General features: G+C 38.5%; 1 protein-coding gene across 1 annotated transcript in view; it reads right to left on the minus strand.

Moving 5' to 3' along the window:
• ENPEP (glutamyl aminopeptidase) overlaps positions 1-18,193 on the minus strand; it is a 125,436-nt gene that overhangs the window by 46,811 nt on the left and 60,432 nt on the right. The window contains exons 8-11 of the mRNA XM_049885523.1: positions 17,965-18,030; positions 12,652-12,717; positions 12,382-12,533; positions 900-979 (exon numbers count right to left, since the gene is read on the minus strand). Coding sequence (XP_049741480.1) covers positions 900-979; positions 12,382-12,533; positions 12,652-12,717; positions 17,965-18,030 — 364 coding nt within the window. The remainder of the gene's footprint in view (positions 1-899; positions 980-12,381; positions 12,534-12,651; positions 12,718-17,964; positions 18,031-18,193) is intronic.

Here is an 18,193-nt window from a genome sequence, read left to right on the forward strand (position 1 = left end):
AACCAAACCTTTATGGGATAGGGCAAAGAAGAGACCAGTTTATCACAGGTAAGACATGGTTTTGATACACAAGATAAAATGTTGAAAGTATAAAAATCCAAGAGTATTCTGGCATTTATGCTAAAACCTACCTTATTATTTTTTCAGCAATCTGGAGGAGAAAGTATGTGATAAGATCTCCTTGTTTTTATATAATTAATTTTTTTCAAGTAAAGACAAATCAATGGAGATTGAAAACAGAAATATATTTCAAGTCAATTTAAGTGAGCAGAACAGTCACAGCTGAATTCTAACACAGGCAAGTATCAAGAAATTCATTAAGGGATTATTTCAAAAATATATAATCGATATCAAAAGTACCTTGAACCTTGAGTTATTGGTGAAAAATAAGAAAAGATAATTTAGAGTCATTAAGAAATCGTTCTTGTCATGTGGATTTGGAGCAATGATTGATCTAATGTAATGTCAGCCTTTGAAAAGCAAATTCAACGGCTTCCTTACATAAAGCAAAAAGAAAAGAAACGAAGCAAAGAAGGCAGGGAAGGAGAGAGAGAAAAGAAAGAGGAAGAGAGAAATAAAGGAAGGAAGGATAAGAAGGAGAGAGTGAGGAAAGGAAAGAAGAAAACTTGTACATTATTCTTCTAATGACTGGTATGTGGTTCATTTTTTTTGGATATAGTACTTATTAATGGGTCAGTCATGGTAAACCATTAAAAAGAATATCTCAAGACAGAAAAGTTACTCATTATTGTAGGTAAAGTTTTGGAATCATCAATAAATTATTTGAGGTCTACTTTAGCTGTAATTTACCCAGTTCCAGCTTTATTTTTGCTTCTTCGTACTTACATTAAAGTAGTACATTAATTCAAAGAAGAAACAAATGAATTGCTGATATTTACCTTCTTTTTCTGACCTGTTGTAGACCGTAATATCTGATAGATTATCTTCAGTCCACTTAATTGGAATATTCCATGTGTAACTAAAATTTTTAAGAAAGAAAAAATTAAATTTTATTCTGAAATCTTAAAAAAAAAAACAGTAAAAATAAAAAGTCATAGAGAAGCATATTTTCCTTGTAGGTGATCATCCTATGTATAAAAAAAAAATTTATGTATAGTACACAATTAATAGAGTTAACACAACACTCCATAGTGATCAGGATAAGCCATGTAACTGCTCTCAATTTCTATAGATCTATAAAATGTAGAACTTTACACCAAAAGATTAGCTATGAACGAAGAAGATTATTTCAATTAAATGCCTTGAGGTTTTGGAATAAAGATATTGCATAAATATAGCACAGTATATTATAATATTCAGCATTCATACGCCTGCTTGCACATACTCTAATATAGTATACTTTCCTTCAAGGAACACAAAGCATTTTTGGTATTCAGAAATACTCTGAAGAAAATAACACATTTTAGAAATCATATTAAAATTATACTACTACCACCATTCCCCAAAGCTTCTCATGGTCTGCTGTAAATAAATACCTCTTATTGAGAATCATGTTAACCAGTGTGCTGCAAAGGGAAAAATCACCAAGGAGGCATGTTTTTTCAGGGTTTTACAACTTTTGTTCTCTTTAGCTACTTAGTATCTCCTTGTGGGTGGAGAGGGGAGAAGGCAGGGTTTTTTTTGTTTTGTTTTAGTTTTGTATTTTATCTAATATATACTTAATATTTTCATCTTGAAATCTTGTAAAAGAGGTCTTAGATGTCTTTTTGATCCTTTGTTCCCATGTCATCTCATATTGGTCAGAAATAACAGGAAATCTAGAGGGAAGATGAATCTATGTACCATTGGCTGGTTTAGGCTTCAGCTCAAAGTTGGCCTTGTTTTTCTCTATCTGTGATCCTTTAAGTCCCTAACAGGGAATGAGAGTTGACATTTCTACTTTTCAAGATACAATAAGAACTATGTAATCAGGGAGAACATATTTTTTTTTTTATATGGCAGTATTAATCCTTTGTTTTATAACTATGAAAATGTTTTATAGGATTGAGTTTTTACTGTCTCCCTAAGAGATTTTATTGTGGTGCAATGTTTTTGGCTGTAAGTTTCACAGAGCCATTATGTAAATTGTGTCTTGGGTCCTCTAGCAGACACCATCAGTGCTCCACCCTTATCCCTCAGTACCATTTGTCATTTTCATGCTCTGGACCCCAGTCAGCACTTGCATCTCTCCTTCAGAGGACTGTCCTAAGCTGCCTGAGCAAGGACAGCCTGAAAAGCCTGGGAATTTACATCTTCCTGGATGCTGCCCTTAGCCAATGGCAATGGGTGCTGGAGTCTCTTCTGGCTTCCTTGACCCCATCAATGGGGACCACTCTGAAGTGCAATCTGCATTGTGTCCTGAACTTGCCTGCAGGACTGAGGTGAAGTTACCCTCTATAGGACCTGCTTGATATTGCACCTTTACTGGGCTTCCTTCCTTGCCTTGGCCCACTCCCTCCCCCCTCATCTTTCCTAGAAACATTTCCTCCTAAATCACTTTCTTTTGCTTGAGTAATCATCTCAAGGTCCACTTCTAGGGAAGCCAACCTAAGAGAGTCCCCTTGCATTTTCTCAAAAAATAGACAAAGATGCATTTTTTTAAAAGTTATTTCCTACCTACTTATTTCATTGTTTCTTATATTACTGCCCTGCGGATTTGGTACTGCCAGGTAGACTACCATTTCATTTCTCCCCACCCTTCCCCAGTGCCAGCCTGACTGAAACAACAGAGCATGCAGCGTCTGTCTGCCTTGTGTACACAGTTAGGGTTGCACATTTTGGCTATCCACTCTACAGCATGGTTTCTGGGACTACACTGTGCCTAAAGGCGGGGATGAGATATATTACACTAAGATCATGTACAAAAATACTTCTTGGAGGCCTTCAAGAGCATCATGAAACAGAAATGATAGGATGGTTGTAGACATGTAATTTTATAGTTTTTAAGGTCACTTATAGTGTCTAATCTGATTTAATCTGAGTAAAATAACAAACCTGAGGATATAAAATGATGTCAAGAAATGAAAATCACATAAAGTCAATGACAGTCGTCTTTACGTTAGCTAAAATTCAGAAGTATCAGACCTCACTGTTTAAAGTGCATTTCACTATTTTTACAGCTCTCTGAGGATGATGACTCTGGTTGCCCCAAGGGAACATACTGGCTCCCATTCTTCTGCATGTTCATGCCGAGGGAACCATCAAAGGCATGTAAGTTCACCCTGTAGAGGAATCCCCCCCGCCCCCGCCCCCGCCCATGGAGACATGAAATAGGCCCTTTTCTAAGAGATGGTCAAGACCAAAGTGTTAAAACAATAACACTTAAGTCTGTGCCATTTGGGTTATAACTAGGCTCTGGTCATTAAGAATTCCCTAATCTTGGCGTATTGAAGCAGTGAGAATATATTTAAAGGAGGCTACTCAGCTCATAGGAGTCCCTACGTGATGCAAATTGTTAAGCACTGGACTACTAACTGGAAGGTTGGAGCTTAAAGCTCACCCAGAGGCACCTGGAAAGAAAGGCCTGACATCTGCTTTAGAAAGGTCACCGCCTTGCAAACGCCACGGAATGCAGCTCTACTTTGCACACTTGGAGTCGCCATGAACCGAATTGTTTTTAGACCTGATGATAAAATATTTCACTTGGTAGTAAGTTTTTTTTTGCTGTGGGATAGAGGAATTAATAAACAAGGAGTAGCTAAAAAAGTCCAATCCCAATAATTTTAAAAACTGTGCTATGTCTGTGGCTTAGCAAATCAGTGAACATATAAGACAGGAGGAAACAATTACTGTGAAACTTTCCCTGTGGAAGCTTGTTTCATAAGAGTAAAATATGTATTTTTTTTTAAATTTAATATCCAAAGAATTTATTGGCAGTATTAAATATGGCCAATCTAATTTGCTAGAACATAAAACCGTGACTATAAAAGAATGAGTTTATAGTTGGTAACAGAATCACAGAAACATATTGATTCTTGTAATTGAGTTATTATCTGAAAAAAAAAAATCAGATCCATGCTTCTCATCATCCATCATGAAGAGAAAAAAGTGAAAAACAAAGAGATTTTCTCCATCATACTCTTTTCAAAGTAAAGGTAATGCAGAATTATAGACATACACTCCCTGACTGATTTTTTTTTAATTGTAACAAAGCATTTGCCATTCAAATATTTTTCACATGTACAAGTCAGTGACATAATTATGTTTGTCCATCATGCTGTGTGACCGTCAGCTCTATCCATTTCCATGCTTTTCTATCACCCTCGACAGAAGCTCAGTGCCCCCTAAGCAATGAGTCCCCTTCCCCTGTCCTCATCCCTGGTAACCACTAATAAACTTTGGTCTCTATACACTTGCCTATTCTAGATATTTCAGGTGAGTGGGATCATACAATATTTGTTCTTTTGTGATTGACTTATTTCACTCAGCATAATGCACTCAAGTTTCATCCTTGTTGTGGCATGGAGCAGGATTTCATTTCACCATGACTGAGTAATATTCCGTTGTATGTATATACCACATTTTGTCTATCCATTCGTCCATTTGGGTTGTTTTCATCTTTTGGCTATTGTGAATAGTGCCGCAATGAACATTTGTGTATAAAGATCTGTTTGTGTTCCTGCTTTCAATTCTTTGGGATATATTTCTAGACGTAGAATTGCCAGATCATCTGGTAATTCTAGGAGCCCTGGTGGTGCAGCGGTTTGAGCATTGCTGCTAACTAAAAGGCTGGCAGTTCAAATCCACCAACCTCTCCTTGGAAACCCTATGGGGCAGCTCTACTCTGTCCTATAGGGTCGCTATGAGTCGGAATCAACTAGACAGCAACGGGATGGAAATTCTATGTTTAACTTTTTGGGGAACCACCAAACTGTTTTCTACAGTGGCTGTACCATTTTACAATCCCACCAGAAATGGATAAGGGTTCGAATTTCTCTAGATCCTTGCCAACACCTGTTGTTTTCTGGTGGTTTTTATTGTTGTTGTCATTTTTATCACAACCATCTTAGTGTGTGAAGTGATATTTCATAGGAGCTTTGATTTGCATTTCCCTAATGACTAATTGGGTTTTTTGGGGGGGTTTAATGACTAATGATGCTGTGCATCTTTTCATGTGCTTGCTGGCCATTTGTATTTCTTCTTTGGTGCAGTGTCTACTTAAGTTCTTTGTCCATTTTTTTTTGGGGGGGGTTGGGTTGTTTGTCTTTTTGTTGTTGAGTTGTAGGAGTTTGTTATATATTCTGGATATTAAACCCTTATCAGCCAAGCAGTTGAAAGCCAGTCAGTTTCCTTGGGGGTGTGGCCTACATCATATATATATATACATAAAAATATGTAAACCAAAACCCACTGCTGTCGAGTCGATTCTGATTCATAGTGACCCTGTATGACAGAGTAGAACTGTCCCATAGAGTTTCCAAGGAGCGCCTGGTGGATTTGAACTGCCGACCTCTTGGTTAGCAGCTGTAGCACTTCACCACTACGCCACCAGGGTTTCCATATGTATATATCTGGCAAAGATCTTTCTGGATCCTGCATTGGACTCATCATCATCTGACCTCTGGTTCTTGGGACGTGAGCCAGCAGCCTGATGCCTGACCTGCAGATCTTAGGATTCGTCAGCTGGTGCAGCCACATGAGTCAAGAGAAGCCTCCAGCCTGGCGCCTGACCCACAGACTTGAGACGTGCCAGCCTCCACAACTGTATTGGTTTTGCTCCTCTAGAGAACCCAGCCCAAGACACTTGGTTAAATTTATTCCTAGATATTTTAGTCTTTAGATTGTTTTGTAAATTGAATTGTTTCCTTAATTTTCTTTTCAGATTGCTCATTGCTGATGTATAAAAACCCGGCCAGCTTTGTGTGTTGACCTTGTATCCTGCCACTTTGCTGAACTAATTTATTGGCTCTAATAGCTTTCTTGCAGATTCTTTGGGGTCTTCTATGTATGGGATCATGCCAACTGTGAATAGAAATACTTTTACTTCTTCCTTCCCAATATGGATATATTTATTTATGATATAAATATTGAGTAGCAATATTTATAATATTGAATAGCAGTGGTGAGAGTGGGTATCCTTGTCTTGTTTTGAAGGAGAAAAGTCTCAGTCTTTCTCCACTGAGTATGATGTTAGTTTGGGGTTTTTCATAAATGTCCTTTATCAAATTGCAGATTTCTCTTTTACTCCTGGATTGCTGAGTGTTTTGATCACAAAAAGGTGTTGGATTTTGTCAAATGCCACTTCTGCATAGATTGAGGTGATCATGTGGTTCTTTTCTTTTGTTCTATTAATGTAGTATATTACATTGGTTGATTTTCTAATGTTGAAACGTTCTTGTATTTCTGGGACAAATCTACTTGATCATGGTGTGTAATCCTTTCAGTAAGCTTTTGGATTTGGTTTGCTAGTATTTCGTTGAGGATTTTTACATCTATATTCATAAGGGATATTGGTCTGTAGTTTTGTTTTCTTGTGGTGTCTTTGGCTGTCATTTGAAAATAATGCTAGTGTTGCAGAATGAGTTAGGAAGTGTTCCTTCTTTTATTTTTTGGAAAAGTTTAAGAAGGACTGGGGGTCCCTTCTATAAATGTGTGGTAGAATTCCCCAGTGATGCCATTTGGTCCAGGACTTTTATTTTGTGAGAGGTTTTTGATTATGGATTCAACCTCTTCATTTGTTATAGTTTTGTTGACATATTCTATTTCTTCTTGAGTCAATGTAGGATGTTTATGTGTTTCTAGGAATTCTTCCATTTCATCTGTGCTATCTAATTTAATAATACAAATATTAATAAGGAGCCCTGGTGACATAGGTTAAGAGCTTGGCGGCTAACCCAAAGGTTGGCAGTTCAAATCCACCAACTGCTCCTTGGAAATTCTATGGGGGCAGTTCTACTCTGTTCTCTAGGGTCACTATGAGTCAGAATTGACTCGACAACAATGGGTTTAATACTAATAAAGGAGCCATGGTTGTGCAGTGGTTAAGGTTGACGTTTCCCGAAGGCCAGGCAGGTCATGGGCCTGAACAAGGTGAGCACCATTGCCTTCCTTGCCGCTTCTCCCATTCTGGTACCAACCAGCGTCTTGGAAGTAGCTAATTTAATATTGTGAGTGCTCTTCATTCTCTGATACCTTGAATAGAAAAGCACTTTGGCAATTCAAGCTTCTTCATGTGACTTAGTTCCCAAAGTCCTCAACAGGAAGCCAGAAAACAGGTTCTGTTACCTATCTCTTAGAGTCCATATCATAAAGTGTGTCTATAGAAAGCTTTCAGTTCTCTAGAAACACAGTTATGACCACTACAGAACAAGATGAGAACGATGCTCTCAAAGGAGATTGTCCCTGGCAAATTCATCTGACTGAATTCCCTGCACATTGTTCATACTTTGAGATTTGGGAAATTTTAGCTTAGCCAAATCTTTGGAGCATCTGCCACACCCCTCCAGCCCATGGCCACTCTCCTAGTCCAGGCCCATCAACTCTCCCAGATCTCACTGCACCACAGTTCTAACTGGTCCCCCTGCTCCCACCCTTGCCCCAGCCCCCAACTGATCCAGTTTCCACAGTGCAGCCAGAGGGGGACTTTGAAAAATGCGAATGAGCTCATGTCAATTATCTACTCGAAATCTTTTAATTTGCACATTATAGTCCAAATCTTTAACTTGGTCTTCATAACCTGGTCCCTGCCCTCCTCACTCACTTCATTTCCCCTTCCCCTCTTCCCAGCAACTCTCTGCTGTCCAGTTTCTTGGAGCCCAACTGCCTGAGTTCAAATCAAGTCTCTATCACTCACTAACTATGTGACCTTAAGCAAGTTACTTAGCCACTCTGCTTCAATTTCCTCATCTACTATAAGAAAATACATTCAAATTGCTTAATTAGTGTCTGTCATATTGTACATCCTCAATAAGTGTTGCATATTATTTACATGTACAATGCTCTTTCTTAACAGTGAGGCTTTCATACATGTTAATTTCCGTTTTGAATATCCTTATGCACTAGCTCTCCCTTCCCATTTGCTGAATTTAAATGTCACTTTCTCAGGAAGGTTTGGGGTTTCTCAGGAAAGTCTTCTGTGACCCTTTGTACCCCACCAATAAATTCAGGTACTGTTATGGACTGAACCATGTCCCCCCAAAATACGTGTTTCAATACTAAGTCCTTATTTTTGAATGCTATCCCATTTGAGAATAAGGTTTTCTTTGATATGTTAATAGGGTAATATCAGTGTAGGCTGTGTCTTAAACTAATCACTTTTCAGATATAAAAAGAGAAGATTAAGCACAGAAGCAAGCAAGCACAGATGGGGGGAAACAGATGCTATGTCTCATGAAGATCACCAAGAAACTAAGGAACAGAAGCTAGAAAGAGGAAAGGACCGTCCCCCAGAGTTGACACAGATAGAAAGCCTTTCCCTAGAGCTGGTGCCATTTGGGCTTCTAGCCTCCTAACCCTGTAAGAAAATAAATTTCTCTTTGTTAAAGTCACCCACTTGGGGGTATTTCTGTGATAGTAGCACTAGATAACTAAGACAGGTACCCCTCTGAAACATCTTCTTAACACCCTATAATTCTCCTTCCTCCTCTTATCCTAATTGCTACTGAATAATTGGTCTTGTGATGATTTATAAGGATGTGACTATAAAACAAGGTGAACGAGATCATTAAGAAAGAGACAAAGAAGGTGAAGGGTCTCTTTGGTGAAAATTAGGCCAGGGAGATTAGAGGCCACCTGTGGTGGGAGGTGGGTACAAAATTCTCTCTACTTGGATTAAGTGTTAGGCCTCCCTGAGTGGCACACACAGTTAGGCTCTGGACTACTAGCCAAAAGGTTGGTGTTTCAAACCTATCCAGAGATGTTTAAGAAGACAGGCCTGGGAATCTGCTTCAGAAAGGTCGTAGCCTTGAAAACCTTATGGAGAAGTTCTAGTCTGCACATATGGGGTTACCATGAGTTGGAATCACTTGACAGTAACAAACAACCACAACACAACAGATACAATGTTAAAAAGCTGAGATAGGACAATAAAAACTAGGCATAGGTGAAATTAGGACAGTATCTAGGGGACCAGGGATACACTGTTGCTCCTATTTAGGCAGGATCCTCTTTAGGAGAGGGCTCAGCTGGGTAATCTGGGGCTGGGCTAGAATCACCAAAGTGGTACATCCAGGTTCCTGTGCTCACCCTCATGGGCTTGAGATTCAGAGAACTTGATTTTGTTCCCTTCAGTTGGGAGTGGCTGTAAACAAAAATAACTAGTTATAAGGAAATGAATATACTATTAAAACTTTTCATCGCTCATCTGTCAATTTGCCGTACTGTGATGGCTTATTGCTTGTTTATTTGTTTGAAAAGGACCCCCCTCAGGTTGGAAGGAAGTCAAAACATGATTGGGGAAGAGCTGCCTCCTCAAAGTAGAGCCGACCTCAATGATGTGAATAGAATAAAGGTTTTGGAGCCTTCATTTGCTGATCTGAAGGACATCATGCTTGGTAAAGTAGGAAGACCCTCAATGAGATGGTTTGACACAGTGGCTTTAACAATGAGCTCAAATATAGCATCGATTGTGAGGATAGCACAGGACGGGGCAGTGTTTTGTTCTGTTGTGTACTGGTCGCTACAGGTCAGAACTGACTCAATGGCACCTAACAACGACAGCAAAATTAAAACTTTTGGACAAGTTGTATTCATATAGGTGTGGTAAGTTTTTAAATCTTTGCTTTGTTGTGTATGCTGTATAGCTTTCACAATATTTGAAATGTTTTTAAAAATCTGGCAAATTAGAGAAAATGACATACCGATTTGAAATTTTAATTGAAATACTTAGAAAACCTTAACTTAGAAGTCATGTTTAAACGTCTGCAAAAATCTGATTTTGTAAGCTTAAATGTTTGATTTTTAACATATTGAAAATGCCCATGAAATCTGATATGGTGTATTTATGAGTTTTAATTTGGTAGATTTATAAAAATGTATCAGAATATTTTTTTAAAAAAATTAGATTTATAAATCTGTTTCTTTAGATATTTAGATGTCTGTATTTTTAATTTATAAATAGAATTGAATAAAATTTTAAGCAGTAATGTTTAGAAGAATTTCATTAAATTTATAAGTTTTTTTTAATAAAGGACACATGAAAAGTAATTTGATTGATTTACTTCATAAATGCTGTTCAGGAGAATTTAATTTTGTGAAAATTTAAAATAAATGTGTCATTAAGCAAATACCTGAAAAGCTAGTTTGGAAAGTCACAGTCTCTTTCTCCACCTTCCCAGAGGCCAGTCCCACTCTCAGAGGCAACCCCTTTTAAGTGTTTCTGTCTTTATTTCTTCTGATATCTAACACTGTAACTCTAAATACCTCTCTTTCTTGATTTAGACAATATTTAGGAAAGAGCGTAATTTAGCTTACTTATACTACTTAAAAAAAAAATTTTTTTTTTTTTATCCAAGAAGTCAGCAGTCCGAATCCGCCAGGCGCTCCTTGGAAACTCTATGGGGCAGTTCTACTCTGTTCTGCAGGGTCACTGTGAATCGGAATTGACTCAATGGCAGTGGGTTTGGTTTTTATACTACTTATACTACTTTCAGAAACCCTGATGGCATAGTGGTTAAGCGTTATGGCTGTTAATCAAAAGGTCGGCAGTTCAAATCCACCAGGCTCTCCTACTGGGGCAGCTCTACTTTGTCCTATAGAGCAGCTATGACTCGGAATCAACTCGATGGCTATGGATATACGACTTTCTGTTCCAATACAGAAAAACAATTATTTGTTCTATAGGATATTTTTTTTTTCTTTAAATAATACACTGATAATGCGATTTCTTGTTTCATAAATTTTTAACCTGTGTATATTCAGTGGAGTGCTGGTAAATGCATAACAACTGGCTCTCAGGGAGGGAAAGCATAGTGTTTGCCAATTTCTATATAACTGAAACCACTGTAACCGGTTTCAAGCTACCAGTGTAACAAGGGGTTGGGAAGAGAGCCGGCTACAGCACACCACTGAATTTGTGTCTGTACACCTTCTTCTACCTTTTCTCCTCCTTCTACCTCTTTTCTCTGCCAGCTACGTTTTCCCTGTTACAATGCCAAGCTTGTTCATATTTATAATCTATTCTGCCACCACAGCAAAATTTTACATATGTTATCCATTGGTGACTATAAAAGTTATATTTTGGAGTTATATTTTTTTCTCTGTGGTCAGATTTCATGGCCCTTAAGCCACTCAAATAAAAGTTTCCCTAACATCGGGGTCAGATGGATTCCTTTTTCTTGTACTTTCAGAGTTCTTTTTTATTCTGTTTGTCCTTTTCCAAGACTTTCTGCTCTTGTTTAATGAGTACAATAGCATCTTTGATCTCTGACTATATTACATAGGTTTGTTTCCTCAATTATGTTTCCTTTAGGGTCATTATTTTTCTTTGTTCACATGACATTTTATCTCTTATGCTTCTAGATTTTTTTCATATGTCATGTGATCCTTGACTTTCCATTCATATTTAAGAAAGAAGGACTAAACTGATTCATTTCAGTGGCTGGTATGTAATTCGTCTGTGTTTGAGAAAGGAACTGTACTTTTGAGACAGGCTTCTGTGCAGAATGGGAAGTCTGACCGGGAGCTCTGCACATGTATGGGGGTGGGCTGGTAGCCCACCCATCCCACAAATGTCACAATGAGGAAGGCTTTACTCTGGGGGTCCCAACTAAATGGAAATTCTTGGCTCTCCTCAGCTGTTTAATTTCTTTAGAAAAAAAAAAAAAATTCCCTCTGGAGTTTTGCTTGGGGTAAATGCCAGACTCCTGGGAGCTCTGTGCAGAAGGAGTGGGAGTGGTTGAAGAAAAGGTGGAGTTAGAAGGGTGTCTGACTGGTGTAATTGTTCTAAGTCTAGACTTCAAATGAATTGCCCTGTTTTCAGCCTCACTTCTCACTCTTGCCCTCCACTCTTCAGGCTGACATGGCCCAGGGATAGGGAAGATCATCTCCCACCTCCACCTCAAGGATCCTTACTATTAAGTGGCTGCATCTTCCTCAGTTTGTCTTCTCTCTCATTATTTCTCCTTTTGCTTTTTTCTTCTAGAATTCTAGGATGCATATGGTTCCTCCCCTTTATCTCCTTCACTCTTAAGGGTTTATTACCTTTAGTAATTCTATTCCTTTATGCCATGATATCTTGGAAGAACAGGGCATGGAACATGTGCTCAGTCCACCGTTTTGAACCTGGAGACCACTCAGCTATTTCCTAATCCGTTTTTCCCTAAAGGCATTGTTCCTTCATACTCTCATCCATCAAACATATATCCAAGAGGAAGATCTAAAGCAAGTGACCAGTACTTCCACCAAGTTTCTTCTTCCCTCTTGAAATGCATTAAAGAGCCTTACCCAAAATCTGAATGTGGTTCGGAAGCATTAGCTTTTGAGTCCAACAGAAAACGCTTCTGTGCGACGTTCCTCGTATTGTGCACATTAAGCACAGGATAACCCATCTGTTTAGTCCAGGTGTCCATTACTTCCTTCACTGGTAGATCACTTGCCTAACATTTTAAAAACATGGAGATTAATTAACTAATAAGGGAAGCAAAAGGACATTATAATCAGATGAAAAAGTGATTGGTAGGAGCGAATAATATTTGGAGGCATACTTTTCTTTACCTCTTCCAGTGCTTCCCAAAAATCTGATGTCTTTGCATTCTTGAATTTAAATCTTGCCAAATATATCTGTTTGTAAAAGATAATAAGTATTTTAAATGTCAATGTTTGCTTTTCTCCTACTTGCACAACATGAGCAGAACTCCTACTCATCTTTCATTCTGATGTGTAGTAATAGCTGGTCTACCTAAAATGAAAATCAAATGACACACTGTGTGCAAAACACTTTGTAAACTCTAAAAACACTGTACAAATAGTGTTTTATTTGTAAAGCATAATGGATATTTTTTTCCAGATCAATATGATATATTTGTTCTTTTTTTTTTTTTTTTTTTGGTCTAATGGAATTGCAACCAAAAAAGGGAAAAAGTTTAATTCTTTGGGGACAGGTAATATAGGATACTTAAGAGCAGTCAGGTACTCAGCAAGCAGTCAGCAGACCATAAATATTTTCGATCCATTGACTTTGAAGAAACAAACAAAAAAACCAAATTAGTTGTTGACTCGATCCTGACTCATGGCAACCTCATGTGTGTACAGTGGAATTGCTCTATGGAGTTTTTAAGGCTGTGATCTTTTAGAAATAGATCACGAGGCCTTTCTTCCAAGGCACTCCTGGATGGGTTTGAACTGCCAACCTCTTGGTTAGTAGTCGAGTGCTTAACTGTTTGTGCCACCCAGGGACTCCTAACTATGACAAACCAAAACCAAATAAAACCCACTGCCGCCAAGTTGATTCCGACTCATGGTGACCCTATAGGACAAAATAGAACTGCCACACAGGGTTTCCAAGGAGCAGCTGGTGAATTCGAACTGCTGACCTCTTGGTCAGCAGCCACAGCGCTTAACCACTGCACCAACAGGGCTCCTTGACTCTGACAAAAAAAAAAAAAAAAAAGAGGTCCATAATTCTTTGATCTTTACTTGGTGGCATTAAACTGCTCACCGTTGGCTGCATCCTCTACCTTCATTGGGCTTTCTCATCTCAGACACTAGGTGGCGCCATCACACATGAGTGACTATAGTGATGATGCAAAGACAAAACAGGTGAAATTGGCTCTAAGCCATGGGCTAGCAAATTTATTACATAAAAAGCTAGAAAGTAAATGCTTTAGGCTTTGTGACCATATAGTTTTTATCATAACCACTCAGCTCTGCCTTTATAGCATGAAAACAGCCACAGACAATATCTAAATGAATAAGTCTGGCTGTCTTCCAACAAAACAGTACTTACAGACAATAAAATTTCAATTTCTTAAAATCTGCATGTCTCAGAATATGATTTTTTTAATGTTTAAAAAATGAAAATCATTTTTAGCTTGTGAGTCTTGCAAAAATGGGGGGAGGGCCAGATTTGGTCTACAGGCAATAGTTTGCTTCTGTTCCAAGGAAATGAATATACGGCTTTTTGAAGACTAACAGAAAACAACAATAAAAGATGGATTGGGAGAGTTATTTGCTTTAAAGAAGAATTATTCACTCTTCAAATTTCTTTAAAATATGCATCTTTTAAATAGAAGGCAGCCCTTTTGGAGACCTGATTCACAAAACCTCTCTCTATATATGAATTTTCAGATCCAGTGTGACATGCTGCCAGAGAAAATCCTCAGTTTTCTCCTAATCCCATAATTGATGCCACCTGTGGATCTTCAGGGTAGTGGTTAAGTACTACGTAGTGGTTAAGTGCTACGGCTGCTAACCAAAAGGTTGGCAGTTCGAATTCACCAGGCGCTCCTTGGAAACTCTATGGGGGCAGTTCTACTCTGTCCTACAGGGTCGCTATGAGTTAGAATCGACTCGACAGCAGTGGGTTTGGTTTTGGCTTTTTTGGGTGGATCTTCAGGAGTCCTTCCAAAGTTTCTGCTGTATCAGTACTCTGTTACTCTTTAGAACAGTCCTGTCAAAAGTGGAAGTCTTTGGTGGAAATAGAACCTTCTTAAGTGTTCAGGTTCAAAGAAAATAACCAATGGTTAAATTTGCACATATTATTTTCACCCTAAGATACTATAATTTTCAGTAGGTGCAGGACCTAAGTCACATTATCTTCTAAATTCTTCTTATTCCCAGGATTGGAGAGATAAAACTATATTAAGACTGCTGCAAGAAACCTGGAAGGCACCTGAGGAAGATTTGGAATGCTATGTCCTCATTTGCTCTTTTGATTAATTCACTACTCAGCACTACCACCAGAGGGCAGACAAAGGAAGGCAGAAGAAATGAAAGGCTATAAACTGTATCAATGGTAGGTATTTACTACAGAGTTTTCAAAGAATCATTCATTCTATCTTCATACAATCTTTGAATACTTCAAATGCTAATACTTATAACCAAAGCTCCCTGTTAACAGCAGTTTCTATTGAAGGATATCGTCTTAAAATTGGCTTTCAAAGTAATTTAGAGGTGTTTATTCATATACTTACAATGTCTTGAGCTTAGAAACACATATTCTTGGAACCAGAAGAAACTTAACTATTATTTAATACAGCTCCCACATTTTTAGGGTGAAGGAAAATAATGCCTAGAGAAGTGAAGGATTGCCTGAGGTTACTGTGAAGAGCTGTGCCCAGATACTGAGAACTCGGACTCCTGGACCCATGTGTGTGGTATGTGGTTTTCATCACTGTCCTTGCTGTCGTAGTTTTTGCGCAATATCTTGCTTCCTCTTAACTAGAGGCTGAATGGAAATTCGAATAAGCAGTATGTTCGCCAATTGCTGTTGAGACGATTCCAGCTCATGGCCACCTCGTACGTGTCAGAGGAGAACTCTGTTTCACAGGGTTTTTCAATGGCTGATTTGGGGAAGAAAATTGCCAGGGATTTTTTCTGAGGTGAGGTTAGCAGTCAAGTGCTTTCAGCATTTGCACCACCCAGGACTTCAAACAGTGTATTAAAAGGTACTAATTTTACTTTTCTTCTGATTATTTTATATTAAGAAATTTTCTTAACCTCGAATTATCACAATGTAATCATTTCTTCTTTTTTTTTTAATCATTTCAGTCAAAACTACATGATGACTTAGCGTTATAGACTCTCATTAGATAATATTACTGAGCATAAAAAAAGGAAGGAACAATGTTTCTATTACTAGTATACTAGGAAGGGAAAGGACATTTTCTAGCTGAGCCATTTCTGTCTTACAGGTATGCAACTGATACTAGAATAAACAAAGTTTCAGTTTCAGTTTCCTCTTTCATACTGTGTTTTCTAGTATGTGGAAATATCTTCCCAATTGTCTATATTGTGTGTGTGTGTGTGTGTGTGTGTGTGTAGGAGCCCTGGTGGTGCAGTGGTTAAGAGCTATCACTGCTAACCAAAAGGTTGGCAGTTTGAATCCACCAGGCGCTCCTTGGAAATCCTATGGGGCAGTTCTACTCTGCGCTATAGGGTTGCTATGAGTCAGAATCGACTTGACAGCAATGGAGTTAGGTTTTGGTTATATATATGTATATATACACACACACAGCCTTAAAAATTTTTCACTTGGTTAATTTGCTCTTATTTCCCCTCTCACTCTGCACCTACTTTGCTGCCTGAGGTTAGGGTTGGGGGAAAGTGATGAGCATGAAAGGGAACAGGTAACTGGCCATCCGTAGATTTAGTGCCATACCAGGTTAGCTAATGCAGAGTCGCTTTTGGCAGAAAGTTAGTATTTGCAAGTGAAAGACCAAGAAGTCCAATTTCACAGGTTGTGGGATTTGGGGGCACAAGCAGAGTGTGCTTATAGTAATTCAAGTAGGAATACTGTTAGGAGAAAAATACCAGTTGGTACACCCCTGTACCTCATCTTCTAAATGCCACATCCTATGTGGCTATATTTCTCAAATAAGTTATAAATGGGGCTCTGGTACTGTAACAAGTTGCCATCAAGTCAACACAAATGGCAACTTCATGTGTGTCAGAATAAGGGTTTTCAATGGCTGATTTTTTGGAAGTAGATTTCCAGGCTTTTCTTCTGAGGCGTGTCTGAGTGGACTCAAATCTCCAAACTTTCAATTAGCAGCTGAGCATCTTAACCATGTGCAATACCCAGGAATTCCTGTGGTACTACAATGAAAACACCCTTATGCCATTAAATTTATTCCAACTCATAGAAATCTTATAGGGCAGAGTAGAACTGCCCCCACAGGGTTTCCAAAGCTGTAAATCTTTACAGAAGCAAACTGCCACATCTTTCTCCTGGGTTTGAATCTCTGACCTTTCAGTTGGAAGTGGAGCACTTAACCACCGTCCCATTATAAAGAATGCTAAATGCCACCAATTAGGAGCCAGGTGAAGAGCAGTTAAGGTGGATCACACAGCTGGCAGTAGTGAGCACTATAGGAATGGTGGGTATGCACCAGGGAATGGCATCCAAAAGAACTGGCACTCAGTGGGGGCGCTAGAGGGGCGCTGTTCTGACCTGCTTTTCTCACTCTACAGGTTGGGCACCATCAGCTCTGCCTAACTACCTGGGATATCCAGTAGATGTGATGGGGGTGGAAGCAAAAGAGTAAAAAGACATCTCCAATTCTAGGCTGTGCAATTCTAGGCAGAAAGGGAGAGCTCTGCAGGCAGGGCAGTTATAGGGACACATTGTATCTACTTCGATAATACAAGAAAATGAGAGAATTGGCTTAGAGTCTGCAATCAGGACATAAATGAAACAAACACCCACTGGGAGTAATAAGCTTAAGTGGGATGCGTGAAATGCCTTAGAAAATTTATGGCCATTTCTGTTTCCGAAAGGAAGCAAACCCTATTTATTCCCCAACTCCATCATAATACGAGCATTTATATCAATCATTTTCCAATTCAATAATTTAAAAAGTCTTAAAATCACTGTAAGACAGTTAAATTTTTATATCATGTCAAAGGTATCAGAAATAATGAAGTAATCTGCTAAAACCTCTTCATAAGGCTTCTGTGAATGATGATTACATATACAATGCAAGCATTTGATTGCATATGAAATTACCTTTTTATGTTTTGCTTTGTCATCTATCCCCAACTAAGGAAAACAAAAGTAAAAAGAAAATTGTCCTTAATTATGTATCTTAGCATTCATCAGGCACATATCCGTCTTGTTTACTTTTAATACCAGTGAAAGTAATGAAGGGTCCCTGGGGGGTGGAAATGGTTAATGCGCATAGCCTCTAATCAAAAGGTTGGAGGTTTGAATCTACGCAGAGTTGCACTAGAAGAAAGGCCTAGTGAGCTGCTTCAGAAAAATCAGCCATTGAAAGCCACACGGTTCTACTCGGACGCACCACACATGGGGTCGCCAAGTTGAAAGCAACTCCACGGTAACTGAAAAAAAAAAAAAGTCATAAATCATACCTGACATCCGTTTTGAAATTTCTCTGGTGTTATCCAGTCTTCAAGCATTCGGAGAATGGAAGCTCCCTAAGATGGAAAACAATGAAGAATTAAACTAATAAAGGATAGGTAGGAACAGGTATCGGTCATCCCTTCTGGGGCTAGCATTTCATGCTTATATTTGTTAGATTATTTCTTCAGCATAATTCTGCTAAATTAAATGGGTGTGGCTTTATATCTGATCTGAGGA

Source organism: Elephas maximus, chromosome 5, assembly GCF_024166365.1.
Source record: "Elephas maximus indicus isolate mEleMax1 chromosome 5, mEleMax1 primary haplotype, whole genome shotgun sequence".
In the NCBI taxonomy this organism is placed as follows: Eukaryota; Metazoa; Chordata; class Mammalia; order Proboscidea; family Elephantidae; genus Elephas; species Elephas maximus.